At 34.8% G+C, this 26,055-nt stretch overlaps 2 protein-coding genes across 2 annotated transcripts; both read right to left on the bottom strand.

The window, feature by feature from the left end:
• Positions 1–632: 632 nt before the first annotated feature.
• LOC121261828 lies at positions 633–3,816 on the bottom strand. Its single transcript, XM_041164224.1, has 3 exons — positions 3,699–3,816; positions 2,032–2,220; positions 633–1,094 (listed from the first exon to the last, which is right to left on the bottom strand). Exons 2-3 carry the CDS (start codon positions 2,211–2,213, stop codon positions 908–910), a joined length of 369 nt encoding a protein of 122 aa, XP_041020158.1. The 5' UTR covers positions 2,214–2,220; positions 3,699–3,816; the 3' UTR covers positions 633–907.
• A 1,843-nt stretch (positions 3,817–5,659) lies between these two features.
• LOC121259262 (serine/threonine protein phosphatase 2A 55 kDa regulatory subunit B beta isoform-like) lies at positions 5,660–17,139 on the bottom strand. Its single transcript, XM_041160784.1, has 15 exons — positions 16,921–17,139; positions 16,735–16,851; positions 14,968–15,071; positions 14,763–14,861; positions 14,540–14,659; positions 13,162–13,356; positions 12,331–12,422; positions 9,688–9,806; positions 8,758–8,881; positions 8,447–8,570; positions 6,999–7,067; positions 6,779–6,870; positions 6,609–6,686; positions 6,459–6,529; positions 5,660–6,320 (listed from the first exon to the last, which is right to left on the bottom strand). The coding sequence occupies exons 1-15, from the start codon at positions 16,937–16,939 to the stop codon at positions 6,184–6,186; spliced, it is 1,560 nt and encodes a 519-aa protein (XP_041016718.1). The 5' UTR covers positions 16,940–17,139; the 3' UTR covers positions 5,660–6,183.
• Positions 17,140–26,055: the final 8,916 nt, after the last annotated feature.

Genomic DNA, 26,055 nt, shown 5'->3' with positions numbered 1-26,055 from the left:
AGACACAAAACACGAAGGTGTGCACTAGTTCGTATACAAACATTTCCACTATTTTACACTATTTGAATTCTCCCACCTTATTTCAGGCTGTAAAGCATGGAGACCTTTTATCTCCTAAACCAATGTGGTTTTACTAGCTCGATTCACATGAATGGAACTCGATTCTCTACTATGTTTGTGTTTTGATTCTCTCCTCCAAACACTCTGGCCAATTTGCATTTAAAACTCTGTATTGGGTTGACCAACCATATATGAAAATCAAGAAAAGCTAAAGGTGTTTATTCTTCACTGGCTTCATGATGAAAACTGAAGGCGAGAGGTGCGTATTCTTGCCCTCTTTCCATCTTTTCTGATGCTACTTTCACGTCCAACATATTCTTAATGCAAATTCTATTCGCTTCAATAATTTCAACTAAGTCAATGCATTCACATGGGTAACACTGTGATGTATTTGCCCAAGTGCCTCCATAAATTGCGCAACTAAATAAATTTGAGAGGGGGAGAAAAATATGGAACAATAAAACAAACAAGCAGGTGTGAAAACAAAGTTCAGATTGTTCTGCCTAGGATTCCAGAGATAATGTCCTACTATATAGGTTTGAAGAGACGCTAAACTGATCCACTTTGCCGAATTCCAAAACTCTTCCATCATAAAACTCATGCAGAACTTCCTTGATCTTATCCATCTACTTCAATGTCAACAGTTTGCCTCATCTGGCTTTAAATGAGAACATTCATGGCAAAAATGTAAATTCATATATTATTGAGTTAGCTATGTTTTGCTGACTCGTCAGCCTCATCTTCAAATCTCAAGAAAAAATGGTATGTATAAGCATATTGATGCAGATCACCATGTAAGAATCTTCCATAACTGAGCAACTAGGATGTTTACCCCTAAAGCATCCTCTCAAACATGATAACCAGTGAGCGTAAACCCCCTGCCCACAATCTCACCGACATAAAACCAAGTGAGGCACTCAAGTCCAAACAGAACACCAATGCCAGCATTCTCTAACTTCATCTCCTGCCTGTTCTTGAATAGGTACTTGATATAGTCAACTTCCTTCCAGAAGGACTCATAACGACCAGGAATACTGTAGATAGTAAGCAGGAAGATAAAGAATTTATGAATATAACACGAGGATAACAAGTAGATAATGTTGCATGAACATTACAGGATGGGGTTATATAAATGCGCAGAATAATAACACTCTAAAGACTGATAGGAAAGATGACTTGTCTTGCATAATGTCCACTCCCATATTTGTTATACTTGTACTCCAAAATTCTCCATACATATTGCCCCAAAACTATGAGATGTCAAACAACATTGTATTGCTAAGAAACAAGATAAAATACAGACCACTTGAATTCGTGAAAAGATAAGATCTAACAGTTAAATGCCAACCCTTGAAAATCCGAGATAGAGAGAGACTAGCTCATAAATAATGCTTTTTGGGTAATTGGTTAACTCCAAGTGTCAACTAATACACTGATATGAAGTTGCCTTTCCTCCCGTACCATCATAGCCCACAATCAAAGCTTCAAAAGTATTTCCCAAGCATGCCTCGTATGCTCTCAAATATTTTCAGGACTCCATTATATCATATGGCATGAGATGTAGACAGACTCTTGCTCATAGGAATAGACACAGACTCTCATTTTCGCTAGTTGCATGCCCTTTAATCCCCATCCTATAAGCCTTTAACAAAAACAAATTTCCAACCCCCCGCCCCAAAAATTTACTCTCAGGACTAACAGTATTTGAAACACAAAGGACACGTCAATTTTGTCTGTGATAAAAAATCTTAGGCCAACCAGGCACTTTAAGCTACATATGACCATAAATAAAAGGATGAATTGCCCTATGCACACCGTGTTGAAAATCATAACAGCATAGTATAGCGCATCTTTAATTTTACTATATAACACCCCGAGTTATAGAATGTAAACTGATATGCATGTCCAAATAGCCGTACACCACTGCACATAATAATTTTAGAATTGAACACAAAATGCCCAGAGAAGAACCTGGCAAGACGAGTGTAAAACAATTCATTAGCTAGCGTTTGGCACTTCTCAATGGTGGGTGGCTCTTGGATATATTGCTTGTTCTGCTCCAACAACTGCTTGTAGCGAGCACCTCCATGTTTGGCCATGTACTGTGAAGCCTGAGCCAGCTTAGTTTGTAACTGAGTTAGCATTGACGCCATGGACACCCTGAAATCTAACAAGGTGAGAGAATTGTTGCATCTCAGCAAATAAGAAGTCAAATAATATACTATTCGAAATGCAAATAACTCCATGAAATCCGTGCTTACATCTACATAACGTATGCAGAACATAAAAGTATGAAAAACATGAAATTTACTTCAAATCATAATCATTATAGCCAGACAAAAGCATAGAGTTGCTCAGTTACTTCATAATAGTCAACCATTGACCACGTAATGAGAATTCAGATTTGGGTTTGCTGGCTTATCATGTTTTTATGCATTTGCATAGCCAATTAACTATAGACATGTTAAAACATTATGACGAAATGAAATAGTAATGACCCAATTGTCCCCTTACTCCCCCTAATCATAATTACTTTTTTCCCTGATAAGTGAAGTCACACAAAATTCTGAAAGAAAACTTGGCCAGCCTCTATAAGACAAAAATTTCTATTGCCAGGAAGCATTACAATGTAACCCCGTTGTGCTTTCTCTAGAAACGCTTGCCATAATACATCAATGCTAATGGTGACATCAAAACAAATGGCTGCTATCATTACAATTCCAGAAATGTCTACTGTGTCATCTACTATCACTAATCCAATAATGAATAATGAATATCTACTTCAATCCACCGGACATTCATCCTCACCCTAACCATATCGTTTCAAGTAAAATTGCAAATTCTATCTCATAGTGCATAAAACTAGGTGCAGTTTGGATAGTAATTTGATATGAGATGAGTTGAGATGAAAGTTGAATAAAATATTGTTAGAATATTATTTTTTAATATTTTTATTGTTTTGAGATTGGAAAAAGTTGAGTTGATTATTATATTTTGTTTGAGAATTTAAAAAAATTATAATAATAAGATGAGATAAAATATTTCTTGTATTAAGATGAAATGAGATGACCTGTTAAAACGTTCTGACAGATTTTAACAGGTCATTCGTACACAGCCTAACCATATCATATAAAACTAACAGGGACTTTCACGGTCATCAAGCTGACAATAATCACTTTCTCAAAAAAAAAAAAAAAAAAGCTGACAATAATCACACTATTATAGTCCCATGCCCCCAATCAAAGATCACACAATTGATACTACTATAAACGCACACTAAAATCAAAATTCCAAAAATCCAATTCACTGCATTACTTCAATAGAAAATAGGTCTGTTTGGTTGCTAAGGAAGTGCAGGAAAACAAAACAAAATGGAGTCTGAGCTCAGATTCTTCATTGTTTCATAACGCCAGAATAGAAGATCCTTATGTCAATGAACTGCACCCAACACAAATATTTTGCTGATGATTTTCTGAAGACGCGAGAGCAATCAAAAGATACAAATATTTTCTTTTTCCCAAAACTTTCTCTGAACTCGAGCGAAGAGTAGTGGGACGCCTCTGATCAAAGTGTCCGAGAAAAATCAAGGAAAAAAAAATGAAAAAGCTATTAGTTTCACAGAAAAATAGATAAAACACCTTGGGTAATTTCCTCTTATTTCGCAGAATTTAGGGTTTTGGGGAGAGAAACCCTTCTCTACGAGAGCCGGTTAAGTTTTAAAAGCAGAGGGCTTTGCCTTGTAAATTGTAATTCCTTGGTCAATAACCCGTTTGCATTCAAAATATATCTCCACTCATCTCATCTCATAAATCTTTTCAAATTTTTATATAAAATATAATAAATAATTCAACTTTTTCAAATTTTAAAATAATTTTTTCAAATTTTCACATAAAATATAATAAATAATTCAATTTTTATTTTACTATTTACAAACCATCTTAATTCATCTCAACTCATCTCTAAATCCAAACCGCTCCGTAGTACTCGTTCTCTCAAATAAATTTATTGCCGAATTTTAGGCCGAGTTTGTTTTAAAACATCTCATTTCATGTCATCTAATCATTATAACTTTTCTAACCTCCAATACAAAATAAAATAAACAATTCAACTTTTTCAAATCACAAAATAAAAATAATATTAAAAAATTTATTCTAACAATATTTTATTCAACTTTTTAATTTTAATCTCAACTCATTTAATCTCATCTTATCTTATTATTCCAAGTTTTACAATTCATCATTCCAAGTATTATACTTATTCTTTTTTTTTAATTTAATTAATTCAATTTTTCTACTTATTATTTCTACATTAAGTATTTAATAAAAATAAAAAATAAAAAATTATATATGATATGCAAGTAAAAATGATAAATAAAATTTTTCTTTTTTAATATTTAGGAAAGGAGCTTGGGCGAGGAGCCTAATGCGGACGCTGCGGTTAATAAGATCAATTCCGACGTACGGGCAGCGAAAATAAGGTATATATTTTAGAATAATTTTACTTATCATCTTAATTTTTATCATCTTATGATATGATATTAAGTGATTAAAAATTATTTATTATATTTTACTTATAAATCTATCATTTAATATCACATTATAAAATGATGAAAATTATAATAATGAATAGATTTTTTCTATATTTTGTCTTAGTCAACCACAAAAGCATGGGCAGATAAGTTGGGATTCCGATGAAAACTATTTTAACGAAAAACATTTTGAATGCTTCGTGTCAATCACATGATATGCTAATTATTATGAATGAAGATAATAAAATTTTAATTAAAAAATAACATTTTTCAAGTCATTGTAATAATCATTATTTTACTATTTTTTGATGTGATATAAATAAGTAAAAAATAAAAAAAAAATTTCTATTATTTAGTATGGGGTCAAATTGATGAATATTACGACACTAGTAGGATGAAGATTTAGGCTAGTTTGGGCTATTTTCGAATATCTTATTATTATTTATTATTTTATTATTATTTATATTATTATTTTTTTATTATTTTTTCACTAACAGAATAATATTACATACAGTCATAAAATATATAAACACCGTGAGTCGCTTTGAAAAAGAACTAATACTATTAAAAATTTAATTTTTTTTTTCATGGGTATCACATATATATTTACTTTTTTTAAAATATTACGTAATATTTATACACCCACGACTATAAATTTCATTTCTCTTGCAATAATACCAAGGAAGTTTTCCACACAAAACAAGGTCTTAGATTAGATCCCTTTCAAAAATAAGAAAAAAAAAAAAAGGTCTTAGATTAGATCAATCTTGGCGTCTGGCTGTGATTTACGCTGTCGGAGCATTGCATTATCTTTGTTAAGGTCTCCGACTCGACTTCCTAGACCCAACCGGTTTCTCGCTTCTTTTCTGGTCTTTTTTATTTTTTATTTTTTGAGATTAATTATAACTTCCAAGCCTCGTTACTGGGAACTCAAAACAAGTCCAAAATATATATAACTGTATCAAAACCGACAGAAAATAAATATTGCCTTTTTCTGTTCTTATACTTGAATTGAAAACTACACGAAATACTAGACAGACTAAAACATCCCCAATGAAATGTATACCATCATGACAAAGAATCAATCAAAAAATTGATGCACTGCAAGTTTTCAACATCTCTATCCCAGCACAGATTTCTGAGTAAAAGCTACATTTTATCTTAAACCTAGTGGCATATATTGAACATTCTTCAGGGTTTTGTTGTAGGAGAGCTACAATCATATTTTCTTTCTTGACTTCAACCCAACACAAATTTAGGACATAACTGCATCTTCCCTTTCAGAAAAAGATACTGAAAAAAAAAAAGGACAAGGAAAAGCAAAGAAATTTTGGCAATTGTTAAAGGAGGCAAGGGAGGAAGTAAAAAGAGATGCTGCCCACCCGGGAACAAAGTTAGGTTGCTTCCTCGTGGATGCCGGCCGCCACTTCCGGAATTTGATACCAAAAGCACATGCAAAATATTTTGTGGGGCACTTGAAATGTGAGAATTTGATGTGGCCTCCAAGTCACTGGTAGGCAGTAAAGGCAGAAAGCCTTTCCCAACAGCAACCCAAAATATCTAATCAAGCAAATACGTTTCTTCCCAGATCATCTTTATGCATAGTACATGTATAAGCTGTTTGCAGCAGCACAGGCAATCGAGTTTTCAGTTGGGTGCCATGCTAGGTGCAGCAACTTTGTCGTAAAATCGAATGAATTTCCATTTGCATCAGCCCCAGGGTTTTCTGCTCCTGTTCCCAACAACAAATTTAAGTAATGTAACGGTTAAGTTTACGAGGGCAAGAAAAACTTCTCATGAAAAACTTAAATGGCCAAAAATGAGAAAGTTGGGGAAAAAAAAGAACAGAAAAGAAAACAATGGTGGTAACCTCGTCTGACAACCCTTGTTATACTACTGCTCAGGGATCTGGAAGGCCTTGCAGGGGTCTGTGCTTGGCGCCTAAACATCAAAGTTTATATATACAGTTAGATAAACCATCCTATTAGCCATTCTGATCAATATCTTCTATCAGAATTACCTCATTGGGTTTTTGCTGGCTTCCAAAGTTGTTGCCTCAGTATTTCCTGAGGCACATCCAAACACACGAAATAGATTGCTGCAATATCATCAACAGGAACATGAGATGCGTGCCAGAGAGCTCGAATAACAGTGAGATTACAAACAGTGATGTAGCATAAAAACACGGACCTATAAGAACCTGTTGCAACTCGTAATCCATCACCACTCAGACAACACTCGAATTTATCAAAGATCGAATCATTTTCATATAAATCACAGAGCTGGATTCATTCAAGAACAGGGTGATCAGCATACAGCAAACACAGCAGCACAAATCTTAGATTTGGTGGACCTAAGACACAGCAGCACAAATCTTAGGTCCACCATGTTAAAAAAGTAGGGATCTCACCTTCGGTCTTAAATATTCATGAACCTGGAAGGTCGAAACTGGACCCGAATCCATATTGATGTCCCATAACTGACAAACAAGTAAATGGTACTCGAGTTAGTAACAAAGGAGCCAGAACAAAACAAAAACATCAAATCTTATAACAACATCATGATAAAACCGATTTTAATAACTACATTGTGATAAAATTGTTGCTTACACATATTGAAGCAAAATTTCTTCAAAAAAAAAAAAGGGAAAAAAGAATAACTAATAGCAGGACAAAAAAGTCTTGAAAATTACAGTCAATTATGCTTCCATGAACATAAACCATCAAAAGTAGCCATTCTAAATTTTTTGCGCCATTATTTGCTATTGTAAATAGCAAACGGTCTGACTTAGATGATGTGTTGAAGATAATGATTCCGTGTCTTTTCTTCTGGGAGGAATATCTATGCAAGTTATTCCAATCATAACCCAAGTAGAGGATTCTCTAACCGGTGAGACAAATAAGAACACTTCGCCACAAACTTAAAATAACTAGATGAAAAAATTCAAGACTTCTCTCTGCCCTTCACTACAGCAACAGGAAAAGAACTAGGAAGTTGGGAAAGCAACTCCAACCTTTGTTATAGCACCTTGACCTTCGTATTGTCGTGGAACCTATAATCTCACAAATTGAAGTGGATTAATATTGTTGTGGAACCTACCATTTTAGGTGTTTGTGAATTAATATTTTTGTAGGCCATGCTAAAGTTGAAACATGTTGCTCTTTGTTGTCTCTTAAATTAAAGTATTAAACAATGTTAACTAAGTTCCTTTTTTTTTTTTTTAATTGGTGAGTTATACACCCTGGCCCCAGGGTCATGGACCCAAAATCTCCAACTCCACTTCTCAGTGTATCTCCTTTAAAGCATCAACAAGCCACCCCTTTTGGAGTGAACAGGTTTTGCTAAAGGTATCCCCCCCCCACCTCCCCTCCAAAGCTTTGAATGTAACATCTTTTTACATGCTCTGTCCTTGAATAATCTTATAGTGTTCATAAACTATGGGTCCTTGGACTAACATTTCTATGGAGCAAAACCCTACTATATACACATCATGCAAGTCTCAGGTCTCTGATACACTTCTGGCACATCTTTAAGTATTGAGACTTTCATCATGTTTCAGATCATATTCATGGCAATAATACCATTTCAGCACCCTATGGGACGTATGGATCAATGAGTCTTTCATATATCAAATGGAGCCATATAAACCTGACATGGCATGCTTAAAAGAGCCAGATTCTCGTACCCTGACTATGCCTTTTTTCTATCATCAATAAAATTATTATTTACCGATAAAAAAAAAAAACACCATGCCAATTATCTAAGTGGTATTACCAATTATCAATAATAGTGGTGTAACACTCAAAAACAACATGCCAATTATGAAACAAAATAAATAGCCAGTTTAGAAACCCAAACCTTTAGAGCCATGTAATCACGACTAAGTATATATCTTCCATCCTTTCCAAATTTAATATCTGAGATTGAAGCAATTATCTCCGTGAAAAATGATCTAGAACCAGGTACTTCCAGTTCCTCAAACCTGTATCCAAAGGGCAGCACAGATGAGTCCAAGAAGGCTATTGGAAGCAGTTTTAACCCATATGCTGGGGGCCTAAAAAAGAGACTTTTCTTTTTCCTTTTACCCCATCTAACAATTTGCAAGCCAATCAAACTTCCATAGCAGCTGTACTATGACGCAATAGAATGAAAACAAGTCAAATGCTTACAATTTAGCATGAGAATCACATAAAGCTGATTGCCGCAAATCAATTAGACGGATTGAGCCTTTTGAACTACTATATGCTAACATATTACAATGAGTAGGGTGGAATTCTGCTGATGTTATCACCTCTGCAAGAAAATTGACAAATGATTGACAAATAGTCATCTTTTGAGAAGTAACAAATGGTATCAATCTTTTTTATAAGTAACTAATAGTATCATCTAACAAAAGCTTACCAATAATAACAGATAACAAAAAATGAAGAAGGAAAACTATTATCACTCTTTTCCTAAATAGATTTCTAGACAAGGCACAAGTATTTACGAAAAGATATAGCGATCTTCCTACAAATTTCCTTTACTTTCTATTGGAGGTGGCAAAACTTTCATCTTGGTTTTTATTTTTTTATTTTTCAAGTGAGGATAAAACAGAAAATGGGAAAGTAGAAATTCAACTAAAAAAAAAGGATAAGTCATTTGTATTAGTTTTTCATGTGCCACTTCTTGAATTGATCACAAAAGGATGGCTTATACAAAAACCAGTCTAGCAGTACAGGAAAATCCAATGCCTCACATGTTTCAAGAAATGTCATGCGAGACAAGATACTCCCAAGTTGTCTCACAAATCTTCACATTTTCTTGCGACTACCCCATCTGATCCCAATTCTCCCACAAATTAAATGGCCAGATTGAGCCTTCGAAACAACCAAAGGCACATGCAAGGCCATGTGCAAATGTTTATGTACACAAGTATACAAGCTCACAAAATAAATTTCAGCCCAAAATCATGCATCAGAAAGCATACATGAAAAAAAAACAAGCATAAGCTAAAACTTTTTTTTTGGATAAGTATCGTAAGCACATTACATGGCTCAAGAACATAAACTAGCACTAGGATTCTCAATAAAACACCAAATACCAGATAATAAACTTACCGGTCAGATCCTCCATGTTTGTAGGCTTGACATCCACAATATTGAAACTCTGGTTGCTAATTTCCAAGTTCCAAAGATTTATTCGAAGATCGTCCGCAGATATAAAAGTTTCACCATCACTAGGGAAAAAAAGTGAGAGAGCAAAGTGATCAGTGAAAACTTTACTAAACCATGCCAAAGTGCCAAGCAAAATAATTTTTTTTTCTTTTATAAGTAGTGCCAAGCATAATAATGAACCAGACATGACTGAGATATTTGCAAATCCCGATGACTAAATGTCTTGCATCTTCAAAGGTTTGGAGGCCAAACCTGGACGATTTAGTGTTTGATAATATTAACCTCTTGAGTACTCAATGGCTTGAATGGCATTTTGAGAATGAAGTTCTTCATGTTGTAAGAGGGACGGTTAAGGATAACGCTCCTGGTCCAGATGGTTTCATCATGGCTTTCTTTCAGGATTGTTGGGACATTATATGGGAGGATGTCATGAAGGTGTTTCATGCATTGCACTCTTTTGGTAAGTTTGAAAAGAGTCTAAATGCAGCTTTTATTGCACTTGTTCCTAAGAGGGCCGGAGCTTCTAACGCGAAGGATTTTCATTCCATTAGTCTTGTCAATGGGTTTATAAAATCATCTCTAAAGTTTTTGCCAACCGTTTGAACACTATTATGGAGAAGATTGTTTCGAAATCTCAGAATGCATTTGTTAAAGGGAGACAAATTCTTGATTTTTTTTTAATAGCTAATGAATGTTTGGGCAGTAGAATTAACTTGGGTGAGCCAAGTATTTTACGTAAGCTTGACACGGAGAAGGCTTATGATCACGTCAATTAGGACGTTCTTCTTTATCTACTTGGGAAATATGGCTTTAAGGGGAAGTGGTGTAATTGGATCAAGCATTGTGTTTCAACTGCACAATTCTCATGTTGGGGAATGGCTCCCCTATGGATTTTTTTTAATAGTTCTTGTAGATTGAGACAAGGGGATCCGTTGTCAACCCTCCTTTTTGTCCTTGTTATGGATGCTCTTAGCCGAATGTTGGGGGGTTGCGGTTGATGGTGGTTTGCTGACAGGGTTCTCAGTGGGAGGGTCTTATGATGGTTTGATTAATTCTTGCCTTTTGTTTGCAGATGATACGTTTTTTTGTGACGTGAAACCAGGTCATGTGCAAACTTTGAGAGCGCTCTTGCTTTGTTTTGAGGTTGTGTTCGACCTTAAGTTGAATCTTGGTTGAGGCTGTGTTTGGCCTTAAGATGAATCAGGGTAAATCTGAGATGGTCCCGGTCGGTCCAAGGAGAAATATGAGAAATTTGGCAAAAATTCTTGGTTGTCAAGTTTCTTCTCTGCCGATAAGATACCTTGGGCTCCCTTTGGAGGCTGCTTTTAAGGCAAGACCAGCCTGGGATGGGGTGATTAAAAAGATAGAAGGCTAGCGGGATGGAAGAGGTTGTACTTGTCAAAAGGGGGAAGAATCACCTTAATCAAAAGCACTCCTTCTAATCGCCATACTTTCTTTCATTGTTCCCGTACCAATTGGCGTGGCTAACCGGATTGAAAAGATGTTTTGAGACGTCTTGTGGGGAGGTATCGAGGAGGAAGTCAAGTTTCATTTAGTTAGTTGGGACAAAATTTGTACTCCATTGTTGCGTGGAGTGTTGGGGGTTCGAAAGTTTAGGATCGTTAATAAAGCCCATCTTGGGAAGTGATTATGGAGATATCATCAGGAATGTGAGTCCTTGTGGAGGGCTATGATTGATTCCAAATATGGGAGAGCTTGGTGTGTTGGGGGGGGGGGGTGGGTGTTTGTGCTTGAATGAGGTTGAAGGTACACATGGTGTGGGGGTGTGGAAAAATATTAGGAGTGGTTAGGATGATTTTGCCAAACACGTTACTTTTGTGGTTGGTGATGGTTCCAGGAATAGCTTTTGGCATGACTCGGTTTGGTGGTAGGGACCTAAGTGTTGTTTTTCCAGGTCTCTAGTTCCTAACTTGTAAATAGGTTTCGAATGATTAAAAAAAAAAACTTGTAACTAGGTTTCAGCATTGGTATACTTCCTGTGTACTTGGGCTATACCTTTTTACTTGTCTTAATAAAATTTTCTTATTCATTAAAAATTACAAATGCAAGCAAGAATCAAAACAGAATCTTTGCACATGTTGAATGTTTGATGTAGTAAAGGGACGGAATAGGAAAGCAAATAAATCTTACAAAAGGTATGTCATACAAGGTCAGAAAATAATCCTTTGTAGCACTTATATCTCAAAATTCTACGGCATTCTCCACATACCAATCTGCTATCTATGCCTCATCCATATAAATTAACTTCATCAAACATAGACAGCGTTAAATATAAAGAACCAAGGTTTATTGCAAAAGGTGGGAAAAGGCATAAAGTTTTAATCCTATTTTCCTTTCTAGAGGAAGACTACAAGTATAGAAGGTCCAAGATGGGCATGCACAGGTGACATCAACAGCAATTTTGGGAAACAAAAGAAAACCAAACAGCAGGTGAGTATCATTAATGCCTCAAATGGTTTTCAGATATTTGGCAATGGACCTTAATACGATCCCAAGTAGCAACAAACAATGCAAAAAGTTTGAAACTAGCATTAAAAAACACTAGCAGTAAAGAAATGGAAGCACCTGTTATTCGAAATAGAATTGATGTGATAATCATGAGCATGAGCGTATACCCTTCGACATCTAGCTGTGAGGCTGGTTTCTTGGCTAGTTACCTACATATTAAATAGATTAAGCATTAGTGCTGCATGGATCAGGAAAAAATTAATAAAAATGAACAAAATTAATGGAATCCAACAAAACTTTCTGTTTCTGAAACTTCCCACCACCCAGCAGCAATTGATTTGCACACATGGATGCAAACACGGACATGAAAACGACAAGAACTTCACAGCCTTGGGTGTTTAAGTGCAAGGACCAATTCATCCAATCACAACGGTCAACAGACAATATACACTTTCCAGAGTGTTCTTAATAAAAAAAAAATCCAAAATTATACACACATGCTTGTATGTACATTTAAAATAATTCAAATAGACAAGGCTGAAAGTAAACATTTACAGAAACAAGATAAAAGTTTGACCAATAACATTTACTTCATCCAAAGAGCTGTGCTCATAACACAAAAGCCCCCATATTCAATTCCAGGCGACTCACAAATGCACTTTGCTAAGATGTGTGCTAAAGCCCATATCTGAGACCCAGCTGAAATCATTGCTCCTTGGAGGAAAGGCTTCAAGGTGTGGTTGGCTGCACCAGACGTTATTCTTGTTCTTTGGTTTATCTTTCATATTATTGATAGCTTATGTAAGCTATAACCAAGTGAGTACTGGAATGATTCAGAATGATGTAATTTAAACCCATTTTAAGAATGTATTCGTTGCACTTATACAAAAAAAAAAAAAAAAAATGCATAGCGCAAGAAAATTAGTAACTTGGATCTAGAACAACTACCGTTGGTAAACGTAATGATGGAATGCCCCCTGGTGGGAATGAGAAGTCATTACTCAATCTGTCTTGGAATCCCCCATTTGCAAGATATGACTTAGGGTTAACCGAATTACTCGAACTAGCAACACTGCCATTTCCAACACCTTTTAAAGGGTCCAAATTCATATCAGAAATTTTCTTGATCTTCTTTTCTTGGACCTGCAATGGCAAACAAACAGTGGTGGTCAGATATAGCCACCAATAATTCTATCTATGAGAGGAAATAAATGAACGTTAAATTATTACCACCTGCTTTTTACAATTCCTCAATAATCATAAACCCACAAGCCAAAACTAATATACAGGATTCCCAGAACACGTTTACATGTATGTGCCAGCACCATAGTTCAATAACTTGTGCACCTATGTGGAATAAAACCCTCATGACCTCATTCCCCGCCCTTGGCTTATAGGGGATAAATGCCAGTTAGTATAGATAGAATTGGTTTGGTTTATACACTTGTACTTTATTATATTTGAGACATATCTTTTTTTTAATTGGCACCAAGTGTCCGAGAACGAAGTCTCAACTAATCCCGAGGGTGCACAGGTCCTCGGCAATGAGTTTCTCACAAGTGCACCTCAGGTAATTCAAGGGGAAGTTCCCCCAGTCTGATGGCCCTTAGATATTGTTTGCACCCAAGAGGATTTGAACCTTAGACCTAGAGGGAGCATACCACCAAGACCAAAGCCTTTACCACTTGAGCCAACCCCTAGTGGTTTTGTGACATATAGTGAACATCTCTAATGCCCCACTTTGAAATAATCAATCATGCATTGACATAACGACCTTCTGTAAATAAATCTTGTAACCATCCAACAGCATGTTCAAAGCATGCGACATCCAACCCTTCTTCATTTTTCAAAATATGCAACCTAGCATGCTTGTGGGAACATTTTTAGACAAAGCAAGCACCAAAAAATGAAATTTGAACACATAAAAAAAATCATATCTCATGTCCTCTACACCAAAGATTATGAACCAATGTAACAGAAAGAATCAATTGAAAAAATGTAATAGAGAAAAAAACAAACTATTAAAAATTAATAAAAAATTCTGATCTCCGCCATACTTCAATGAAAGCCCATAAGATTCACTTCAAGGAAAAAAATACTGAAATTTTTTCACATCTTACAGCTTACACAAATAAGCTAATAGACTAAATAGGAAGTTGACAATTCCAGAATATATTTTTTGCTAAAGCAAGTAATGTTTTTCTCTGTGTTTTTTTAATAAGTAATGTAAGACCAAGTAATCTCGAGCCAATTAATTAACAAATTACACACTTGAAAAATAAAAAACACCCTCCTTTAAAAATAACTACAAAAAATATTTTCTTACCTTCCAAAATTTAATGGTTTTGTCATTTGTAGAGAGAAGAAAAAGGGAACCATTGGCTGTTTGGCACCATCTAATTTTGTTGATTTTCTCCTCTATTTCCAAGCTCTTGAGATAGTCAAACTGGCACAAAGAAATGAAGACTCTTTTTAGGCGTAAACAATACATATCCCAGCAAGCAATAATACAAAATGAAGCAGAAGTAGGATTTTTTTTTAAAGAGTACCTCAGGTTCATGGCTCTGAAACTCAGTTTTGTAACGGAACTCAGGATGCCTACTAATTGGATAATCTATCCTCTCCAAATCTCTTCTGGAGCCACCATTCTTAAAATTACAGCATACATGAAGTCAGAATGTTGCAACAAAGAAATAATCTATGTACTGTATCGATATTACATTTGGCAGACTATATATGCATAGAAGAACATACATCTTTTGTATCAGTTCTCTCAAAGAGAACCACCCGACCCCCACGGTCACCAGTAGCAAGATGGTCACCAGTTCTGTCAAATTCGATTGCTGAAATGATATCAACTGTAGAAGGAAAAACAGAAACAAAGATTAGAAACCCCCATTCTCCCTACACATGTTAATGAAATTTTAAATATACCATAAAGGGATAACAAGGATTATAAAGTTTCTAAAACTGTCTAAATATCTATACTAGAAATTGTGAAGAAAACCAAAAGTTAGTATAACTAACTGCTATCCCTTCTAATGTATTGTATATTTTATTTCTCTACAGGTAAACACTTCTCCTATATAGAAACAGACAAATTTTGGAATTAATTTTCAAAAGTGTACCAAATAACCAGCAAGGACTGTACCAAACAACCAAATCAGCCAACCCAGAATATATGCATGAATTAATCTGAAGTAAAATAGCAGACGTATAGATATGTTCAATTTTTTTAGCAACTGGTATCAAAGCTAATTTTGTCACTATTTCTTTTTCTTTTTTTGGATAAGTAGTCTCTCTGATTAACAATGCCTAACTTAAAGCAGAGGTACAAATTCGGAGTCTTTGTTTCGTTTACAATAACGATGCACTAGGTTACAAAATATTAATGTAGGTCCAGATTCTTGGTTTTCTGCAATTTAATTTTAGACTAGAAAAAAATAGAATAATAAAAGTACAAAAGAATGGGATGACCTTTTATGAATAATAAGAACTAGGTCACTTCACCAAGATTCTAATTGTGCTAGTCCAATGAATCTTCAATGACATTTTCTGAAAGAACCTACTGACTAAAGCAATACATGTTTCTCAATCACCAAAAGCACTAGACCTTGGTCAAAGAATTAGTAATTAGACCTCCTTTCCTCCTATTGTCCTTTGAACTATGCTCTCCCATATTCAACGAAGTGCTTGAGACAGAAATAAGAATATTGCAATAACAATGCAGCTTGGTTTTCATAATGCGTGCTTAATTGCATGATGAAACTGGAAAATGTAGTTATCTTTAGCTCCTAGATACAGCAAGGCTAATGATACAACTATTATCTATGCTTATGTGAGACTTCTAAATGTTCTGGAACACTCACTTTGCACATGATTTAACGAACACAGTAAATATAGTCCACGCTTGCAACCACTGCTGGTCAGATTTCACTTTCAATTGAAGTCACGGAATTATATTCATGCACTACAAGCTCAATGGCACTAATCAAGGAATGAACAGAAAATGATTAAGATCCCGTCTATCGTGCATGCGATACCACACATTTGCCACTATAAACAACCAATCATGACCCCAAAAAAAGGGCATGCACCACAACCACCACCATAACTCAACCAAGCTCACTTTGACACTGTCGACCTCCCAAGTCGAGAATACCCAATGCAAACTCAATTATCACAATACCATCCAAACCTCACATGACTGTCCCCCTAATTCCACGCCCAAAGCCCACTATCCCCCCCCCCCCCCCCCCCCCCCCCCCCCCCCCCCCCCCCCAAAAAAAACCCAAAAAAAAAAAAATATAAACCCCGACCTCATAACAATACGACATTTCCTCCGCGACCCACATCACAAAACCACAATTCCTCCGCGACCCACGATCTAAAACGGATCTAAACTAAAAAACAAACCCTAATCCCAAAACTTTATAGATATTATCGATGGGATCCAAAGAAGGGCACGGATATAATTTCCGAAGACCACGATTGACATCGTCAGTGTTATTGTATTAATACCTTCCTGAACTTCTTCGCCGGCCGTGCGTTCCCCGAATACCTGAGAGAATTTCCACTCCAGCGGATGAGGCGGGCCTACCGGAGCTGCGACGACCTCATCGCCACCGTTCATTGCACCTGTAAACCAAAATCTAACGGCTCCAATAGAATTCGATCAATCCAATCACTGCCTCGAAGATCGCTTACCCGGGTTCGCAAGGATCATAGCTTCAAAAACCCATCGAATAAAACAAAAATCTCACATATGTCCAGGTTTTTAATTCAACCATTGAAGCACACGAACAAACCCAAAATTTATCTCTCTCTCTCTCTCTATATATATATATATATCTATATATATATATCTCTCTCTCTTTACTTTTCTCTCTCTAGAGGGAGAAGATTGGGATTTTTGCGATTAAAATGTGACTTGAGCAGACCATTCTTTGGGCTTCGAAGGAACCAAAACACGCATACACAAACACACCTGTCTCCCTCTCCCTGTCTTGTTTGCGCCCAATAATGGGCCTCTAATTTCCTTTTTTCTTTTTCCGGGTTCTGATAAAATTACTAGGGGTGGACACGTCAAGGGTCTGCCTGGGCGATTGAGAAAGATGTGGCTTGATTGGTTGGTGAGGAATGCGGTGGTTCAACCGGGTGAGGTTAAACCCGGTGGTTCTTAATAAATGATTGGGAAAATTTCTCAGGAGTTTGAGGGATTTGTCATGAGTGAAGCTACCAGCCGGTCGGGTGAGTTCACCATTTTTACACCAGCCACTATGAATTTGCCACGTAAGCATTGCAGCAATCACAAATTTATACCCGCATGCAGTAGATTACACTTTTATATTTGATTTCCGATATCTTTCCCCCATCGCTTTCTCTCTCTCTAAAATATGCTCTCTCTCTTCAAGCACATACTGTCTCTCTGCCTCTCCCCTTTTCTTTCTCCTCTCCCCTCTTTATTTCCCTTTCTCTGCAACTCCCAAGCTCCCTCTTCTCTATCACGTTTTTTCCTTTCACGATTGCAAACACAAGTTTAAATCTTTTCAGAATAACCATAACCAACCCAACATTAATTTTTTTTTAAAAGTAAATTCCCGACATTACAATTTTAATTAATACCTATCAAGTTCCATGTACAAGATCTGGTCTATAATTACAAGTTACGAGAGCATTAACCACATTTTGGTTGCCAAGAAAGTACGAGAAACGACAAAACCATTTTTACATGACAAGCAGCACACTCCAGTGGATTCGAAAATTTTAATCCCAAAAATTTCTTCGAAAGCCAAAAGAATAACATACGGTAATCAAAGGGAGAGAAATCACCTCCAAGGGTACTGTGGATTCGGGGCCTTGAACCAGAAGAGAAAGCGAATGTTGAGCTTTTAGTGGATTCATAGAGAGAGAGGGGCTTGCAGGCAACGGGAATGGGGTAGGGAGAGAGAATAGATCCAAAAGTGTAATCCAGTGAACGTGAGTGTAAAGTATAGTTTGCTAAATCTCTTACGTGGCAAATCCTTAATGGCTGGTGTAAAAATGACGAACTTAACCGACCGGTTGTGAGCTTTTTCCATTTGTCATTTCACAAAGAGAGGATTGTTGGACAGTGACACAGACAGACATCTCCGTGATTGTCTTTTCATCTTCAGAATATTTTTTCTTTAAAGTTTCATTTGTTTTTTAAATTCACTGCGACTCATTGTTATTATTTTTTTAAATTTTAATATAAAATATAATAAATAATTTAATTTTTTTAAATATTAAAATAATAATAATATTAAAAAATAATATTCTAATAATATTTTATCATGTCAACTCAACTCAGTTCAACATTTAAATACAGTCGATAAATATTTTGATCACAAAAAATTTCATAAAAATAAATTTATAAATTAAAATAATTTGATTACAAAATAGATTTAATATATATATAAAATTATGTCAATATTAAATTTTTTATGAAATTTTTTTTTATGACAGTAACATTTTATAGCTAGTGCAATATATGCTGGTGTTGCTGCGGATATCATAACTAAAGGAATTGATTAAAAATAAACAAATTGATAAGACTGATTTTAGTGAAAAAAAATAATGTTGTAATAATTTTTTTATATTTTTTTTTTAAATTACGATAGTTTAAAAAATGCGTATTATATTTGAGATAATAAATAGTATTACTTTTGTAATTAACATTGATTCATGGAAAATGATACAACATTTCATATAATGATAATGTTTGATCCAATAGATAATATTTACTTGAAATGGAAAATCTTGAAGAAAATATGAGAATGGTGTCATGATATCATTTGGGTGTGAAAGGTCACTTGTCAAGAACGTGACCAATTAGTTTGATCGACGGAATAAAAAAAGTATGTTAATAAAGCCAATGCGCCAAAAAGACGCAATGAATGCTAATCTCGGAGAAGGATAAACTTTTTTTTTTGTAAATAATATTTATAGTTTTAATATGTTCAAATCTCCTATATTTTATTTTAAATAGATAAATATAAAATTTATATGAGAAAATTATTTATTAATAGTAAATTCAAATTTTTTTAACATAAAGTGCCGTTTGGTTGTTTGACTCTACTGAGATCAACTCAATTTAATTTAATTTTAAGCTGAATTTAACATCCAAACACTCAATTTTCAAATCACTAAACTTATCTCAACTCAATACTTCTTTACACATGGTACCTACAGCTTTTTTTAATTCAACATATTTTTATATGCGGAACCTACAATCTTTTTTAAATTTTTATAAATATATCTAAATTCTTTTAATATCCAAACACATATAAACCCATCTTAAGTGAACTTACAAAACTTACTTTACCATCTCAATTTACTAATGTTTATAAAGAACTCAACTAGGCTCAATATTTAAACGCAACTAAGTGTGTTGAATTGAACTTACACACTCTAAAACTGTATCTATTATTACTATTTTCTTAAAATCACAACCTTAAAAAATATAGAGTTGGTCTACATTAAGCTGCTCGTCTTGATGTGAATCGGGTTTAAAAGTGGCCATAATAGATAATTTCGTATAAAAACCAAACCCTTAATTTTTTAAAAACGATAATATGAGAAAAAGTGCTTATATTTACAAAAGATCAAATTTGTAAATTATTTAGGTTATGTTTGGGAACTAAATTGCTTTCAGATTACTTCACTAATATTTATAAATAATTCACTATTATTCACAAATTATTTATGACTATTTCATTATTATTTACAAATCATTTTATTATTATTCACAGATGATCTGAGATATTCTTAACATTTAAACAGAAACTTAACTTCTATTAAAATTCAGCAAGTTGATGATTATCTACCATAATAGAATAGAGAAGAAAGATACCGTGATGAATATGAGCCAAACTATTGAACATCCGATGCTTCCAAAATTATAGTGTGATAGAGTAGTCTGTTTGCTAGTACACCATGCTAGTTATAATCAAGCAAATGACGAAAAAACATCCACATAAGCAACTAAAAAATGATCAACTTTATTTGGGGTTTCATTTGGAAAATCACATGGGATGAAGGGTACAGCCTCAACTAGACCAGTTACATATAGAAAAAAACGCATAGATGCGAGACCCACCTCAACCAGCCCATGCAGAAACAGAACAAAACTGATCCCCATATCTATTCATCCATGCAAGTTTAGGCCCTATCAAATGCATGTGTCCTCGGGCAAAGCCCCAAAATCAGTCGATGTCAAAAACCCAGAACCCTAACACAAGGCTTAACCCATTTAGCTCTTGGCCACACAACCGAAGAACCCTATTTTTTTTTTTTTTTTTAACAAGCAATTAAAATATGAGTTATTACGCCAGAAGAGACATTCTTAATAGATACGTCTGTCAAATTATTCAGGCTGCAAGAGTTATCTTTTTAAGTGGGACACGTACTTGTTTGAGACCTGGTTGATGATCAGTATAAGTTCTTGGTTAGGAAACGCATGAAAACCCCAAGGGTCGGGAAAAAGATCAAGAGCCCAAAAATATAGGGCAACTTTATTATTCGACCGGATTATACAAAACACTATCTGATCATTGACTAATTAATAGATAAGAATTAGGTGGTTAGCTCTGGTTAATGTGCGGTTTGGATAGTGAGTCGAGATGAGATGAATTTAGATAAAAGTTGAAAGTTGAATAAAATATTGTTATAATATTATTTTTTAATCTTATTTTTGTTTTGAGATTTGAAAAAGTTGAATAGTTTATTATAAGAAAAATATTGGGAGCAGTCACTGTTGGGAGTAGTCACTTTTGCACACTTTACGTGACATCATCCAAATCACACATCTCCTAAATTCAAAATTACTACTGACTAAGAGAGAGACGATAAGAGAGAGATCGAGATGAGAGAGAGAGTGACGATGAGAGAGTGAGTGAAGATGAGAGATGGAGCGGAGATGAGAGAGAGACGATGAGAGAGAAGGAGCAGGTGAGAGAGAGACCAAGATAAGAGAGAGAGTCGATGAGGGATGAGAGAGATAGTTGAGGAGAGAGAGAGAGAGACGATGAGAGAGAGAGTCGAGGGAAGAGAGAGCTGATGAGAAAGACGATGGAGAGATAGATGATGAGAGAGAGGGGTAGAAGCCGTCTAGTGCGTTTTGCAAAAAAAAAAAAGGGATCAAGAGTCACGTAATGTGTGCAATGTGTGCACAACTATAGTGACTGCTCTGTAGCAATACTCTTTATTATATATTGTGTGAAAATTTAAAAAAAAAAATAATAATAAGATGAGATGAAACGAAATATTTTTTATATTTAGACAGGACCTAATACCTCGGACACATAACACAAGTGACAAAGGAAAAAGCCGCCGCGTGCTTGCCGACGTAAATAAAATGTTAAAGTCAAGGCAAATAATGATCAAAATATCATGCTTTATAAGCTCGCGATCGGCTAGGACGCTTGTGCATGCAAAGCCTCTTTTGTCCACACGACACATGCAGATGTCCCTGCAGCTAATTCCCTCCTCCCAAGCAGAACAGGTTTTTACACAACGAGTAGCTAATTATGATCACGAATACAAAGTTGAAGATGGACGTAGTAGATGATCAAATTCTCGTTAATTTTTTCTTTTCTTTTCATTTATTTTGCTGGTCAGGAAAATCCTCGTGAACTTGAATGGGATTAACGTGGATATCTACTGGCCAAGAAAAGGAGAATCATGTAGTGTGTTATATGTACGTACGTGGAGCCGTTGCCGTTGGGTGTCACGTTAAGCAACATGCACGAAACACGTTCGCCGTTAACCTGCCATCTCGCGTTTTATAAGATGATCATCACGCATCATGAAATACATCCAATAAAAGAAAAAATAAAAGAAAGGGACCGGGCCTAGTACTAGCATTTTATCCAGAAATAACATGACACACACACACACGATAAAATATCCAACTTAAATTATTCAGGCCTAACATCTTAATTATAATTATATCATGGTGTGGTGCCTGCAGCCTGGTGCATGATCGACATCATGTATGCATAAATATATATAATTAATCTTTAATGTCGTTTATAATTCTTGGTAAAGAAAATTATAGATTGCAGTAGTAGGGCATGCATTAGGTTTTTGTAAGATTATTGTCCATGGAACAGTACGTGATCATCAGCACAACTCAAGAACCCAATTTGCCAAATTTTCAGCAATTAATGGTACTCTAACTACAAGAAAAACAAACATTTGTTGAAGAAATTCATGAGCTTAACTCATTTTATAAAATTGATTTTATAAGAGAGAATTGTTCATTCCTTATAAACATGTTCAAGATATATCTTATTCACAGGTAATATATGATTATTTCTCTATATTTGTGACGAATTATTTACAATGATAACGACTATTTATAACAAAAATATATTCATTTTGATAATATTTTCGTTAAAAATAAGAAATAAATAATTTTCTAAAATTTTGAAACAAAATTATGAAATGGATTATATTCTTCTTCTCGAAGGAGGGAGACAGGCGTCCAGGACAAAAGCCTCAAACATGCATATTAATATATATTGACATGAATTATTCTATACATCAGTCTATAGTTGCAGCACATTTTATATAATAATTTTTTTTTTTTTTACTACGTTTGAAGTGTGCTGCGGCTATATGTTGATGTAAACATTAATCCTATTGGTATATAATCTATTTGAATATCAGAGGTCTCGAAAATGGTGCAACTGAACCTACCGCGCCGCCGGCACAAAAAGGTGCACGGGTCCCTTGTAATTTTTTTTGTTTGTTTCCCAGAGACGTTATCTGTACGTAAGATCATTTACAAGGATTTTCTCGGACCTCAATAAATGATTCTATGGATGAAGAATTAGATACTATATATAATACTAATGTTTGAGTGACTAATTTCTTTTCATTGGCATTAGATACTTTACTATTTGCAGCACACACTACACAAAAATGTCACTTACGAGAAAGCAGGATATGTTAAAATATTTGAGAGTTGGGAGTAGTTTTTTTTTGAGGAAGGGAGTAGTTCTTTTTGGATAAACTCAATAGTGAGCTCGTGGGCATATTCCATCCGCCTTTTTTAATTATTCAAACTTTGTGCGGAAAAGAAAGAGTAATGATATAAATACTTTCAACAATATTTTATATGGAAAATGATAGTTTACTGATTTCTATTAATTATCGAAATGTATTTTTTTTTAGTATTTGTGTTTGTTTATAATTTTTTATTATTATATTTTTATTTTGTATTTAAAAAAATACAAAAAATTGATATAAAAAAAGAAAAAAGAAAAAGAGAGAGACAAAATACTTGACAACATCAGTAGAAAAGTTGGTGACTTTTCTTCGTAGATATTGTAGAGTCTATTTTATATAACCATGTTAAATTGAGAGTACTATTTATTAGGGCTATTAGAAATGACTAATGTTTAGTTAGTTAACTTAGTTTAAAATTTATTTTTTCGCTTATTTCTCTGTATATAAAAGGCAGATGTATTCATTTGTGAACTCTGACACTTAGAAATACAACATATTCAATTTTTCCCTTTTCATCCTTGATATGGTATTAGTTAAACTCTTTCATGCCCACTAAAATGCTTTATCCATCTTCTCTTCATTCCCTTACACCTCTGAGGATGTTTCCAGCCCTGATGGAGATAGTCCAGGCACCTTACTAATCACTCAAGCCTTTACTGATGACAACTATCATACCTGGCGCAGATTCATGCTCATGGCCTTAACTGCTAACAACAAGGTTGGATTTGTGGATGGATTTATTTCACCGCCATCACATACATCTCCTATGTTTCCTTCTTGGACTAGATGCAATAATATAGTCTTATCTTGGATTCTCAATTTTATTTCTAAAGAGATTGCTGCCAACGTCATCTATGTTGATTCTGCCATTGAGAGTAGTCTGACCTTAAAGAATGCTTCTTTCAGGGTAATGGGCCTCGTATCTTCCAATTACATAAAGCTATTGCTTCTCTCTCATAAGATGACCTCTCTGTTAGTGCTTATTTTACTCAAATGAAAGATCTATGGGATGAATTGATGAATTACAAACCATTACCTATTTGCTCATGTGGAGGATTACATACGTTGTTAGATTTGCAACAACAAATGTATGTAATGCACTTTCTGATGGGGCTAAATGACTCGCATTCTCACATTCGTGGAAAGATTATTCTTCTTGAACCACTTCCTCCAATTAACAATGTTTTTTCTCTTGTTCTTCAAGAAGAACGACAGTGTGAGATAGGTTTTTTATTGACTCCCAATATTCAATCTACTGCCTTATCTTATAATTCCTCTAGAAAGCTTCAAAATGTTTACAAGAATTTTGCTCGAAGAGAAAGACATATTTGCTCTCATTGTGAGATACACACGGTTGACAAGTGCTTCAAGATTCATGGATATCCCCCTGGGTATCAATCTAAAGGCAAATCTCAAAATCATTCATCCTCAGCTCATCAAGTTGCTTCGTCTGATCCCATTCTTGCCTTACTTCTCACACGATTGCAATGCCAACAACTTTAGCTCTTCTCAATTTTGAATCACATCCTTCTCCACCACAGGCAGCGAATGTAACTTCTTCTTCTTCTCTTAAGCATCTATCGGGTAATTTTCTTTCTAATTTGTCTTCGCAACATTCTGTTTTTTCCATCTAGAAAATCAATACTTCCAACTTTGGTTCTAATGACTAAATAATTGATACTGGTGCTACGAATCACATGGTCCATTCCGTATCTTTATTCAATTCTTATCAGCCTGTTCAGAATTCCTTTGTCAAATTACAAATGGAGCCTCTGTGTTAGTGACTCATATAGGTTCCATTTATCTGTCACCTTCTCTTCTTTTACACAACGTATTATGTGTTCCTTCATTCACTTTTAACCTTCTCTCTATTAGTAAACTACTCAGTTATTCTTCTTGTTTGCTCATCTTTCTTTGTGATGCTTGCTTTATTCAGGACCTCATTCATTGGAGGATGATTGAGAAGGGTAAAGTTAAAGAAGAATTATATTTGTTGCAACAATCAGAACAACTTGTTAGCTCTAAAGATGTGTCTCTCAACTTTGCTTCTGTTTTCAATTCATCTATTCATATTAATGTTGATGTTTAGCATAAAAGGTTGGGTCATCCCTCCTTTTCTAGAATGAAACTTTTACCTATCTTGTATCTCACATTTCTAACAATAATCTCATACATTGTGATGTTTGTCCTATTGCTAAACACAAGAGATTACATTTTCATAATAGTCAAAGTAATTCATCTTTTCCTTTCGAGCTCATACACTATGACATTTGGGGGGCCATTTCACCCTCAATCCATAGATGGTTTTAGGTACTTTTTAACCATAGTAGATGATTATTCCCGCAGCACTTGGATTTACTTGTTAAAGTCTAAATATGATGCTCTAGTTTTATTACAACATTTTATTGCTGTGGTTGAAAATCAGTTTGATTCCAAAATCAAAATCATTTGTACTGACAAAGGTAATGAGTTTGCTATGCATCAATTCTTATCTACAAAAGGCATTCAACATCAACTTTCTTGTACAACTACTCCCCAACAAAAATCTATTGTAGAAAGGAAGCATCAGCACATTCTCAACATGCTCTCATTTTTCAATCTAATCTTCCTTTGATATTCTGGTCTGATTGTGTTTTTACAGCAGTGTATTTGATCAATAGAATTTCCTCTCCTCTATTATCCAATAAAACTCCCTATGAATTGCTCTTCAAAAGACAACCCTCATATGATCATCTCAAGGTCTTTGGTTCTCTTTGTTATGCATCCACTTAAGCCCATAACATATCTAAATTTGCTTCCAGGGCTCGT

This window comes from Juglans microcarpa x Juglans regia, chromosome 1D, assembly GCF_004785595.1.
Source record: "Juglans microcarpa x Juglans regia isolate MS1-56 chromosome 1D, Jm3101_v1.0, whole genome shotgun sequence".
Classification (NCBI taxonomy): Eukaryota; Viridiplantae; Streptophyta; class Magnoliopsida; order Fagales; family Juglandaceae; genus Juglans; species Juglans microcarpa x Juglans regia.
The sequence above is the reverse complement of the archived record's forward strand: the minus strand, read 5'-3'. Positions and strand labels throughout refer to the sequence as shown.